The sequence below is a fragment of the Notechis scutatus genome, chromosome 2 (genome assembly GCF_049901735.1).
Source record: "Notechis scutatus isolate UNSWTSFEM ecotype Mainland chromosome 2, rNotScu1.2, whole genome shotgun sequence".
Taxonomy (NCBI): domain Eukaryota; kingdom Metazoa; phylum Chordata; class Lepidosauria; order Squamata; family Elapidae; genus Notechis; species Notechis scutatus.
The window spans coordinates 112,844,164-112,857,779 of NC_142010.1; the positions used below are offsets into that span (position 1 = coordinate 112,844,164).

The 13,616-nt window shown below is 41.4% G+C and overlaps 1 protein-coding gene across 1 annotated transcript in view; it reads right to left on the reverse strand.

The window, feature by feature from the left end:
* NHERF1 (NHERF family PDZ scaffold protein 1) overlaps nt 1-13,203 on the reverse strand; it is a 60,822-nt gene extending 47,619 nt beyond the window's left edge. Inside the window, exon 1 of the mRNA XM_026667405.2 lies at nt 12,495-13,203. Coding sequence (XP_026523190.2) covers nt 12,495-12,941 — 447 coding nt within the window. The 5' untranslated portion in view covers nt 12,942-13,203. The remainder of the gene's footprint in view (nt 1-12,494) is intronic.
* Between the last annotated feature and the right edge of the window lie 413 nt (nt 13,204-13,616).

Genomic DNA, 13,616 nt, shown 5'->3' on the forward strand with positions numbered 1-13,616 from the left:
TTCCATAGCTGCTTCACCTATAATGCTAGGGAAGAGAGGATAGATTTCATTTTCAACTGTGCCCATGAGGGTTCCCACCTGAGGAGAAATCTCAAGAAAATACCAGACTGCCTCACCATGCACCAATGAATTTCTGCAGGCACAGTTATTCATGAAACACCTCCTTCCTCCATGCTGCCTGTATAGAAGGTTGGACAAAGCCAATATAATGCGTGCAACAATGAGGGCAGGGCACTTCATCCTCTTCATCAAGCCTCCCTCTTTCCTTCTGGGCTTTGTCTGGATCCTGATGGAAGAGATCCAATTCAATCCAGTCCAATTCAATTCTACATGGAGTTAGAATGCTTTGGTTTGTACCAGCACTGCAACATCTGGAGAACCAGAGCCACATTCCTTCATCCTTCTTGAAAGGTGAACCATCTACTTTCCTAAGATATCAGCGGTGAGAGCAGGGAGTGGAACGGGGGAAAGTTCATCTTCAGCAATTGCCTTGGGAATGATTTAACAGTGAAACTATTAACCAGGTTCCCGGGAGAACATTGTGCAGATTCAGCTGTTCCTTGTCTCTTGCTGCTGCTACTTTTTAACCCTCTGCCTAACCATTCTTGACCCTTTGGCACCACCACCTTGGGTGGAGGAAGGACCTTTGTTCCTCAGCTGCAATAAAAAGTGTAGCAAAGGACAAGGACATCATTAACCACCTGTTGATAAGGATGCGTATCTTAAGCCACTTTTAATTAGCATTATCTCCCTTAATAGTCCTTAGAGGAAGCTGTGCTGCCAGCCGGAGAGAAAGAGGATTGCCATCTCCAGCAGCAGAAGACACATCCTGGAAGTTTATTTATCAGCAAGATCTCCGGCAATGTCTTCTGTTCTCCTGATATCTTGAGTTTGCTCGAATGGCAGATTTTGAGGGAGTTTGGCATAGTCCATAGATTGCCCTCATTAAGTGGTTACACGCTTTCAGTGCTGGTTACCAACAAGATACAGAATACTTTACTTGTTAAAATCCCACATGACAGAAGTTTGAATATCATGGGTGTTCGATGGAGTTATGCAACTTAACACTGCTTAGTGTCCCAGCATCACCAAAGCCAACAATTATAAGAAATGTGGACTTGATGATACAATCACCAAGAAAGGGGGGAAAAAACACCAACATTTTCTGGTTCTGCTAATTGTACTGCTCTCTTAGACACAGACAGACAAATCAACAGAATATAAACTGGCAGCAAACAACACGTCTTACTGGCACTGATGATGTTACCTATTTAGGTAATGAAACCTCTGCAAGCTCAGAAAGCACCTCATTTCAACTCTGAGCTACAAATATTCTCCTTTATTAGACAAATTCATATAAGATTGAAACCTAGGAAACATATTCTATGGAAAAGCAATGCTGACAGTCAAGATGCTGGATGAGAAGCTGGGAAGCACAGGTTCCAGTCTCCCCATAGCCACAAAAACTCATGGAGTAACTCTGCAGCAGTCACTCAGCCCAGCCTAACTCATAGAGTTATTTATGAGAGGAATAATAGACAGGAACTCCAATGTTGTCTTGATTTCCTGAATGAAAGGCAGGATAAACCTGATAAGTAGTTTTTTTTTTTTTTAAAGAGTTGGGTAATGTAAGCAGAACAAGGGGTGCAACATTACATAACTGAAGAATTATGTCCTGCTTTGTCAAGAAACCATTCTCAAAGCAATTTGAATCTGAGACCCTCCCATTTTGTTCTGTTCCATTTTTATCTTGCCCTTCCCTCTGAAAAGTTCTAAACTGTCAACTGAGCCCAACTTTTAGATGTGCCGGATGAACAAGGCACCTCCCATTAGCCCTATCTCCACCATGATCCTGTATGGGCCATTTATTTCTTACATTTCAGTGTGCAAGGAACAGAGAGTAGCCCCTTTGCTCTTTAGGTTGCACACTGTGATGTCAGAAAACAGCCAGTGGACTGTGGAAGTGGTGCAATTATCTGAGCAAAGCACCTTCACATATGCTCCCACCTGGGTTAGAAATCTATAGAATTCCAACAGGTGCCTGAATCAAAACTCCCCATTGCATGCAATTATGCTGTACTGGTTGAGATTCACTCTTGAGTGGCATGACATTAGATTGTCCCAAACAGTGGTGGGATTCAATTTTTTTACTACCGGTTCTGTGGGCATGTCTTGGTGGGCATGGCAGGGGAAGGATACTGTAAAATCTCTAGTCAGAGGTGATATTTGTCGGTTCTCTGAACTACTCAAAATTTCCACTACCGGTTCTCCAGAACTGGTCAGAACCTGCTGAATACCACCTCTGGTCCCAAAGGTGTTTTTCAAAAGGCAACTGGACTTTCTTAGGTTTTTTTTCCTTGAAAACATTTTGCTTCTCATCCAAGAAGCTTCTTCAGTTCAGATGAGAAGCGAAATATTTTCAAAGGAAAAAAAAAACCTAAAGAAGTCCAGTTGCCTTTTGAAAAACACCTTTGGGAGAACTATGACCTGAATGATTGAGAATCTTCATAGACATGACATTAGATCGTTCAAGTCATTAATAATGTCCCTTAGTGCTACTCAGCCATAACAGAGAGAGGATATAAAGCCAGGCCTTATTCCTTTCAGAATACAAATCTAAAAGCTGTAAGGGAAAATGGCTTGTTGCTCATCATTCTTCATGTGATGAATTCTTCATGACACTAAATAGGGCTAATTATCCTAAAAACAATGTGATGAAAATAGGTTCTTGAAAACTTCCAGCTAACATAAAATTACTCCTCAAACTTTATGGCTAAGAGCAGATTTTAAACTGGGTTTTCCTAACCGTATTCTAACATCCTACCCAGTGAAAGACCAGTAATCACATATATCACAATGTAATTCACAGAAGTGTCTATCCCCATAACCAAAGATAAGGGAACTGGTTGTTATCTCTCCATTATATAGAGCAGAATTTCACTTCTCTTTTTCCCTCTGATTTCACTCTGCTATCAGTTTCGATGCCCTGCTAAGCATCGAAGTCTTCCACCAAGAACTGTAGCTGCCACTCCTAATGAAGAGGTCAGGATGGACAAAGGGAAGGAGCCATAAATGTTTGAGAACGATTAACAGACCTAGAGACAGTCACTAGCGGGGAGAAGGAGAAAGTGATGACTCAGTAGCTATGAAAGCAAAATCCGTTTACTCTTTCCTATCACTGCCCTAAAGAAACCCCCTTATGCTTAGGCAACATATTTTGAGGTAAAGTGGCTTCTACCTATACGAAAAGTGAATCCACATACCCACCAAGCTATAGCTTGTTTATTTTGTTAAAATAAACACCAATGGTTTTTTAAACACCAATGGTTTATTAATCATTTATTAAATACCAAAGCAGTCAAAAAATGATGCTCATTAAATAAACACCAAAACCAGCCAAAAATGATCTGGATAATAATTATGGAAGATCACCTCAGGCTAGAGAAATACTGGCACACTGCACATAATCTCAGGGAGTAATTGGAACAAATCATGGCCCCAGAACACACAAAAACACTAACTGCTACCATCAAGACTATATCTAAGACAAGCTGAAAAAAAAGGAAAACGAAACTCCAAACCAAACTGCTCAAGCTAAACCCCAGAAGCAAAGAGATACCTGAACCCAAATGAGTAGTCAACATTCCAGCTACCCACTATCTACCACAAAACATATCCTCCAGAAAGACCTCAATTATAATATAGACAATACGAATCAGTTAGAATATTTTGCAGCCTTAGAAGCAGCATTTGAAATCATAAAGACGCAAGAAAACTTAAGGCAGGCAACCAGGGGTGGGATCTGACAGGTTTAACTACCGGTTTGGTGATTTACGATGTACTCTGCGCGCATGTAAATCTTCATCATCTTGCTGCCTAGACAGCTGAGCAGAGCTCAGTGCAGGGAAGCAGCGTTTGAAAAAGCACTTTTTTCCTGATTTTTCAACCGCAGCTGTGCCTTGAATGGCAGCTGAGGTTGAAAAAGCAAGAAATAAAGAGTCAGATAAGAGCTCGGGAAGGCGGGTGGGCCAAAACAGCAGCAGACATAGAACCAGCTCTATGTCTGCTGCTCTTCAGAACTACAGAGCCGGACAGAACTGGTAGAATCCTACCCCTGTAGGCATTCATCCCACAGACCAGAAGAACACAAAAGCGGAACCAATTCAAAGCTGAGGAAAGAAACATAAGGAACATAAGGAAGGACCAAACCATCACCATCTTCCCAGCAGATAAAGGTCAAACTACAATTATCATGTACAAGAGACGAGACATACAAAGAACCAAATAATTACTGGAGGACTACCTCCCGATAAATACCAACCCAATAAAGAAACTGGACAACCTGATCAGGAGAATCTCCAATGACCTAATCAAGAAAAGTTAAATCACAAAAGAAGAACAATGGTATATCAAAAGTTGTGGAGACTGTCCTCCCATACTTCTATAGATGCCACAAAACACACAAACCTGATATATCACGTTGTAGATCCAACCAAATGTTAGGCACCCATAGCTTCAACTGAGGAACTGAACAGCTTTTTTTTTTTCTTTCAATCATATCCAATTCTTGGAGATTGTCTGGACATGTCCCTGCAGTCTTCTTGGCAAGGTTTTTCAGAAGTGGTTTGCTATTGCCTCCTTCCTAGGGCAGAGAGAAAGTGACTGGCCCAAGGTCATCACCTTGGCTTTATGCCTAACATGGAACTAACATTTACAGTCTCCCGGTTTCTAGGCAGATACCTTAACTACTACACCAAACTGACTCCACCAAACCACCAAACACTAAGGAATTCTGAAATTGCTTGGCATTTCAACAAATCAGCCATCAACAGACACCCAGAAACAAACCATATTTATACTCAATTTAAAACAAAAAATAAAAAAGCAAAGAAGGAAACAAAAGGACCCGAACACATCCCCTTCAGCAGCCAACACCCCAGTAAGCAGGGATTAACACCAGGCAAACAATCAAGCTGAAAAACAACACTTTACTCAAGGAACTACCAAGGAGAAAAGTATACCTTCCCCAAAAGAGCAAGCTATTCTATGTGAATGTGTGTGTTTTTACAAATAACTCAAGGCTGTGAACCAGTATACTGTGAACCAGTATCTATTTGCTAGAACCGGTTGTTAACATTCTAAGCAGTTTGGAGAACAGGTTGTTAGAAGAAATTACTGGCCTAATCCTATAAGGAAGGCAGGAAGGAAGCATTCTGGTGTTGCTTACAGAAACTGCCTCTCCGTTAACCCTTATTACATTCTTGGCAGGACTAGACTTCCTGTCTCTGGAACTGCTCTGGACGTTTTTTTCCATTCCTTTGCTGGTACTTTGCTTGTAGCCCTTAAACCATACTTTATAATTTCATTAAGCCAAATGCCTCTGAATAACCCTGAACAGCGCCTATTTCTGGCTAACTTAAACCAGAATTTGAAATCATGTTAAGTTCAAAAAATTCTGATTTATATAACATTCGAATGAATCATTTGGAGAAAATGTGGTTAAATAATCTGAAATTCACATTATCTTACTATTTAAAAGAAAACATTTTAAAAAATGATATTTGACACCAGAGAAATTGTCTGAAAGTACTGTGGTACTTCTAATCACTGTCAGAAATGTGAAACTGAAGGAACGTTTTGTCATGTATGGTGTATTTGTAAAAAAAAAAGTGAAAAGACACTGGATGCTAATAGATATGATGGTACAGAGAGTTTTAAAAATTAACATTCAGATGAAACTGGAACATTTTTTATTAATATTTACAGACATTTAGCTAGAAAAGGTTGATGGACGATTGGTTTTACATATGATAACTCAGCAATATGCACAAAAATTCAAAATTAAAATGCACCAACGGATAGATTGTGAAGATTGCTGAGTTTGCAGAAATGGCTATATTGACTTGTTTGATTAAGGAGAAAACTACAGCTACTGGAAAAAGAAACAGAAACACTTTACAGATTTATTTGTTGAAAATGGATAAAAGCAAATTGCTGGTTTTGGAATGTATTAATTATATTTTTTTGTTGATGGGAAGAAGGAAATTACAATGTGCAATAAAGGAAAGCAGAAATGGTGACTGCTGTATTTGTAACTGCTGCAAAAAAAATTAGAAATAACTGACAGGTATTTATTTTTTAGTGTTTTTTGTTATTTTTTTGTTTTTTGTTACTTTTGTTTTACCTTCTTTTCTCTTTTACATTTCCATTGTTTTTTAATTTCTTAAATGTTTGAATAAGAATTATTCATAAACAGAAAATTATCATGAATAATTAGAAATGGCAATGGAGCGCCTTCAAGTACAAGCAATATGCTTACTCTTATGTAAGCCATACTAACATGTTGTCAAAATAGGAAAGATGGAAAGGCACACAATTCTGCTTACTTACTGGTAAGGATTAGGTGTGCTAGATCAGTGTTTTTCAACCTCAGCAACTTTAAAATGCGTGGACTGGCTGCTATGGAATTCTGAGAACTGAAGCCCACCCATATTAAAGTTGCTGAAGTTAAGAAATGCTACGTTAAGATGACTTCTGGGACTTTCACCATCCCAAAAACTGACCATTGGTGACTGAGGTACTTTGAAGAAACCTAGTATTGGATAGCATACATCAATTACCAGCTATGCTCAGCTTCACACACATTTCTGAACAAACAATGACATGCTTTATATAGTAAGCCTTAAAGAGGGTTCCTTTGATCTGAGTTCAGCATGTTGTACGAAGCCAGACTTTGTGGTTTGGAAATCATGGTTTATACAACTATTCCCAACTTGGATGATCTGTACATGCGTGGATCTGAATTTCCAGAATTCCCCCGTTAGCAAAGTTATCACTGAGAATTCTGAGAATTGAGGTCCACTTATCTAGAGCATACCCAAAGTACAAGAAAGAAAGGCTGTTGCTGACACAACTCAATGTATGCACTCAGTGTATGCCATTTTTATTTAAATTATGCATTTATTAATTCTAAGTAAAATTCAGGGTGGGTCTCAATAACACACGCATTGGAAATACGTTCACACTACACGAACAGGCTAAAAATGCTCACATACCTTTCTTCCCTAATCAACTTCCAATGTTATAAGAGACCTTGCAATTGGAGCAGTGGAAATTAATGCTTGCCAGATGAAAAGTGTACTGTATAAATTGGGGGTCCATTAGAGGAAGAGGAATAAGCAGGGAAAAAATGGACTTCTTAAAACTTAGTGACAAGCAGCTATCTTTGCCAACAGGAAAAAAAAGTATTATTAAATCATTTACATCCCAGGAAAAGCTTGATTGACTTACTGCTGTATCTCTATTCTTCAGTCAGTCCGCAAAAGAATTTAGTAAACTATTTAGCTACCTCTCATAGATCAGTTTTCAAAACCCTACCTAGTACATGGGCAATTTTCTTAGGGTGTTGCATAACAAAGCTGCATATCCATGGATTTTATTTACATACAACTGACCTAGCCCAATAAAAGCGACCCAGGTTAAGAATATGGAGCTTATCACAATCCCTTCTTGGGAAGCAGGCCTTCCCAGGAAATGTAGGATTCTGAACCTGCATGAAGCTCTCTTGTGCAAAGTTAATCCTAGACACAAGAGAGACATCCAACAGAAAGCAAAAATTCTCAGAAGGACTGTGGCATGTAAGCAGAACTACCTGTTACAGGCAAATGTGAGTAAATAGTTTTACTTTGTCCCATAATAGCACTGAAGGAGCAGAAAGAGTAATAAATTCCTGCCTGCTTCCTCGATCTTCTCTTTCAAAGGGGAATAAAAATGGGAAGCTGACAGCTCCCAGACGTGCTTTCTGGGTCCCGCAGAAGACTTCTTAGAAAATAAAAATGACGAGTAGCTGCAGGACATTGCTTTATTGAAAACGAACTGGCATGCTCAGAGTAAAGAGAAAATGAGGCAGTAATTTAGGCTTATTGGGGGGAGGGGTCAAAAATGTTGCAGGGAACAAATGTACCACATTTGCTTTCCTGCAACCTTCCCGTAAATGGGTGTTTGTGGGCTAGCTCATCCCCTCCCTAGCAGCCATTTTATGAGAACGCCCATAATGCACTTTCAAAATTCCAGGTGCCTAGCAGCTCCAAATAATCAAATAATCAACACTGCTTGTTGGCAATGGCGAGAATCCTCTCCCTTTGCCTCCCCCCAAGAAGTAACCCTTCACTAAGGCAGATTTGACTATCTGCTTCCAGTGATTTGCATATGGTTTCTAACCTATCAAGCCCAAAGAGGCAGGCATCAAATTAAAAAGGTACTGTAATGAGATATTATAGGCGGTAGCATATTAAGGGTATTTCTTTAATATATTTTTTAAAAAATAGATCATAGTGGAGTCTGTAAGATTTCGTGCTCCAATCAAACAGCCTCTGCTTTGGCTGTTCCTAATTACAATATTCAGAGGGATAAAAGTATTGAATTCTACATCTGTATCTTCCCCCAATTCTTCATCAACTTTCCATGCCGCTGCAGCTTCTCATGTCACTGTGTACTCTCACTAACTCTTGTGTCTATTCAAATCAGGAAATCTGCTATTTGAATGTCCATCTAATTTGAAAAAAAACCAGTTTGATTCAATCTGCACATTCAAATCAAGATGTCAAATCAGGTCAGTTTCATTTGGATTTCCAAACTGGGGGGAGAAGTTTCTCAAATGCACTAAAATGTCCATATCATCTAAACTGATTGGAAGGCATCTAAACTTCTTAAATCTTAAAATATCAATTCAACTTAGATATGGTCTTCACATTGAACAGGCATACAGTTGTATGTTTGCGACTGGAGCTGATATTGGTACTAATAGAACTAGAAAATCTATTCCTAGATAAAATCTACCTACCAGTGTGTTGTTGCTAAGAGTTTGGTTTGATGGCCCATAATCAATCAGTCAATCTATGCTGCAGCCAAGAATGCAGAATGGGTAGGAATGTGGCAAAGGATTTATATTAGACTGAAATCAAGAATGAAGAAGCAGGAATGTTTAGAAGCCAACTTGGCCAATGCCGAGGTTCAGTGACAGGTCCAAATTTGCAACTTGAGAACTGTTGTTCTGGATGACTGGGATCCCTTCAGTTAATGCCAAATCTGTTCCCTTCCCCAACCTTTTGGAGTATAGGCAAGATTACTCTAGTAGGGATTGTGGCAGCTGTGGTCCGAAATATTTAAAATATTTAAAAAGTACCAGACTGCCCACCTGTATTAAACATTCCAGCAAAGCTGACTCAAGTCCAAATTGTGTCCTTTCTAATTCCACATTTGCTGTACATTTCGAACGTCCCTGCTGGCCTTTATCTATATATCCATTTCTCTACAAATATGAATCCAGTCAAAGTCAGGTATTTACTCACCCCACAGCCAACATTTATAACTTAAACTAATCTAATCAAGCTTTGTATTACAGCACTTATCGCAATCACTTGATTTGTTCATGGGAAGCCTGTACTTCACTCTTTTCTACATTCCCTATATGTACAGCTTTCCCTTATTTTTTTTTTTCTTTAGGCAAATTACTTCTCTATTTCACAGAAGGTTGTTGCTGGTCATATTGCTCTAAGTCCAGTTTGAGCAACACATTCTCAGTATTGGCCAGAGCTCCAAAGGGCCTGCCTTTTGCTTGGTCTACTCACATCCGGGACTTCAAATACCCTAATCCTTTCAAACATAAAGGGTCACATGCATATTACCCTGCATTGCAACAAGCTTTTCAACAAGGGTTCATATCCATATTCCTAAGCCTCCTTTCAAGCAAAATCAGAAACAGAAAGCAGCACAAGAGCAAAGTCTTGGAATATAAAGGGAGTTACCATTGACCTGACAATGGTCTAATTGCTGGTTTTATTGGCAACCTTTCTTTGATTGCTTCAGTTTTTAAAACTCAATTTAATGGTTTCAGTGAATCGCTACATTTGTTTTGGGAGCTATCTCAACAAAGGTTCATAAAAAACAGAAACCCACCATCTCTCCCTCAAAAGTTGATTGTTAACAGGGGAAGTCACAAAATGCACCACTACAAATCTATAAGCAGACCTGTATCCACCACGGAACCTCAGTGGAAACAACACTGTAGATTTCCAAGATAGAGAAATACTTCTCAGTCAAAATTATTTTAATAGGATTTTAAAGTAAAAGAACTGTTTTATCATTATCTTCTTTCTTATATATTTGGAGGCTGTGGAAAAAACCTTATTAATCCATGTTAATTATCAGTAAAAAAAAACTTGTGAGGCCTCAATAGTTGAATGAGCATGTTGGTCCCTAAAGTATGATCTCCTAAAGATATAATGGTTTATCCTTAGCAGAGGCTAAGCTCGTGGCTATAGCAAACAGGGCCTTTTTGGTTACAGCACCCATTGGTTGAACCTTCTCCCCAAAGTCAGCTTAGCTTCAAGTTTCAGCAAGTTGACCAAACCATCTTCTTCCTCAAGTTCACATATATGGGTTGTGACCAGCAAATCCTTGGTCCTACATGTCTTGAAATTAAATCTACCTCTCAGATCAGTGGGACAGATTTAATTTCTCTATAAATCAATCCAAAAGATATAAAAGCAGAAAAGATCTGAGCTCACTAAATTATCTAGGGAAATGAAAAAAAATTGAACAGGTTTATGTTTAAAAAATGGGGAGGAAAACAAGATTTAGTTTCAAGAAGCAACAATTCCAGCCTCTTGTTCAGATAACTGGGTTTCTTTTTTTTCTACCCCTCTGATTTTAAAACTTCAAAGTTCTCTGTGCCCTGCTGGCCTCAAGATGGGGCCAGTTTCACTGAGACAATTAAAAATTCACCAAATGTTTAATACCAGGTTATGGTAGCTCAATAAGCAGTAAGTACTTGATTTGATTTATTCTATGCCTTCCAGAGTTTAAGAAGTGTGCAGGAAGGTGCTAATTATTTTTAAAGCTTTGTTTAAAACAATTAATGAGTTTATCTTTTGATTTAGCAAAGTAGCAAGGGAGGAAAGAAATTAGCATACATGAACCTAAGGTGGCAGCCCCATTTATCACATAAAAGCACCTTTACTTTTGATAGAATGCGATGACATAATGAAGTAAAATAAAGTGACCTAACTACAGTTGTGGAGTAAAGCACCCCACGGGTGATTTAAGTGTAGGCAACACCCCATTTTTTTTCTAGTATCTTCTGGCCTTTTTTTAATAGCACACACTCCCTCGAATTCGGAACACAATTCCCAAATGTAGCTTTGGCACATCTGGGAATGGAGCAGATTGAAGAAGGTTGGTCCAAGAGGATTTCAGCTTTGATGTGTACCATTCAAAAAAAAAAAAAAGTTTTACAGGGGAGGCGGAGTCGTTACAAAGAGTACCAGGCACCACTTAATCTCATAATTCAGGTACAGGGGAACACTGACGCGATCAAGCAGCGAAGCCCAAATTCTTCCAGCGTTCTTTCCGCTTGGCTGATCTAACACTGGGAGACGTTGACAACGCCCCCTTCCCCGATCTTTTCAAAGAACACCCCGAACTAGATGTGGGCCTCCGGGTCACAGGAATGCCCGGTTCTCTTCCCACGGGGGGGTTGTATCTCTGAAGTCTGAGAAGGCAGCAGACACCCGAGACTGGCCGGGCTCACATTGCACAGCCTCGTCTCCTACATTTTCCACCGAAGTCTACTCTCAGCTTCTCCGCAAGCCCCGAGGCGAGGGCAGCGCTACGCAACAGTGCGGCTGCCAGCAGGACTCACGCTCGGCTCTCACCCGGCGGAAACCACCCACAGCTTTCCCGGATCGGGGTGGCCGGGGTGGGGGGGAGAAAGGGTCACAACAGAACTTGGTGCTTTCACTTGGGTTTCTCTCCCTCCGCCGCCTCCTCCTCCTCCTCCTCCCTCTCCAGTCAACATGGCTACTCTTTGCCTTTTAAATAGTAACGCAGTTTGTCGATCACAAACAGAAACCACCTTCTCCATATCGCACCAAGCGGATTTACAGATCAAGAAGGGGGTTGGGACTTGGGTTTTTGCCATTCATCAACAAAAGGCGAAAACTTTTCATTCGCTCCTTCCTACTACTTCTAGGCGCACCTACTTGCCGTGCCAGATGTGCACGGCAAGGGAACACACACTTGGGAACACACACTAAACAGTTGTTAACGTGCTTTCTTGGTTCTTCCCGTGAGGAATCCTCGCCCAACCCACTTAATTGTATAATTAGCCTAGTTTTCCTTTATCCCCCCCCCCCACATCCAACAGAGATTTTGTGCTTTTTTTTTTTTAACATAGTGATTGGCAGAAATTCAGTCAGGTGTAAGGTAGTTCCGCCGGCCACCGCAGTGCCACGTTCGAAAAACCTCACGCAAAGGCGGGGGTGGGGGGGGAGGAAACAACCCAAAGAAGTGAGCCCTGACCGGATTCGGTGATGGGAAGTCCTGGCCAGTTGAATTTCTGCCTTGCGCGTTTGCAGATCAACCTTTCGACCTCCTGCATCGGTAAGCTCCCCACCCCACCCCACCCCACCTCGGAATGAGACCTAGACTTTTACCCGCTGGGCAGCGTGATGGTTTTCCTCTCCATCCGCTTTCATGTCGTTCTGGTCCTGCCGGGCAGCCTCCTGCTCGCCGCTCCTCGCCTCGGGTTTCTCAGGCAGCCCGCGAATGAATTCTTCGCGGCATTGGAGGCCCAGCTTCTGCAGATGCTGGTCGGTCTCCGAGTCGACCACCAGCAAGCGCACCGACCCGGGCGAATTTCGGATGCGGTTCACTACTTGCTGGTGACTTTCCTTCTCTACGTTGTCTCCGTTCACTTCTACCAAGCGGTCCCCAGCCTTCAGACCGGATTGCTCGGCCGGGGAATCGGGCTCCACCAACCGGATGAACTGGCCCGTTTTGCTCTTCTCCCCGTGTAGATGGAAGCCGTAGCCGTTCGGCCCCTTTTCTGGGCAGCACAATCGAGGCAAGAGCCGCAGTTCGTTCCCTCCCCCGTTGTCCATACTTCGTCCTTCGGTGGATCAAATGTCCCAAGAACCTCAAACAGGAAGCGAAAGCGTTCCGAGTTACTTGAAGGATGCCAAAAGTCTTTGGAAGCGAGTAACTTCGAGGGGACCAGCTTAGCCCGAAGCACTCCGGCAGTCCCGCTTCGGAGCGGTAGCAGGTGTTTCCCAGGGCGGGCCCGGAACGATTTGAGAGCAACCGGATCCCCGATTACGAATATATTAAGAAGCCTCTCGCTCCGCCAATCACAACATTAATCGGCGTCTGGGCGTTCCAGAATATCATTGACATTTTATCAAGAGGGGCGGGGCACGCTGACGACTGATGTCGCTGGACCAATGACATTCGAGAGAAAGGAGTTGCAAGGCGCTTAAGCACGCCTCTCGAAGGCGAAGGCAAATCGGAAATGGGAAGGGAGGCGGAAACATGCAAATAAGAAGCCCCTCCCCTTGTTCTTCATTGCATTTCTTTATTGGCCGCCCAGGTGGTACAAAAAAAATAATCACCCCCCTCCCCAAACTTTCTTCCACGAAGCCCGGTTGCTGCTTGGAGTGTCGATACTATCTTAGAAGGTAAATATGAATTTTCTTTTATGAAAAACAGCTCTTTTGGGACTGAAAGTCACGATCGACTTCGATGGCATGTAAACCTCATTACGTTTAATTAAATAAAAC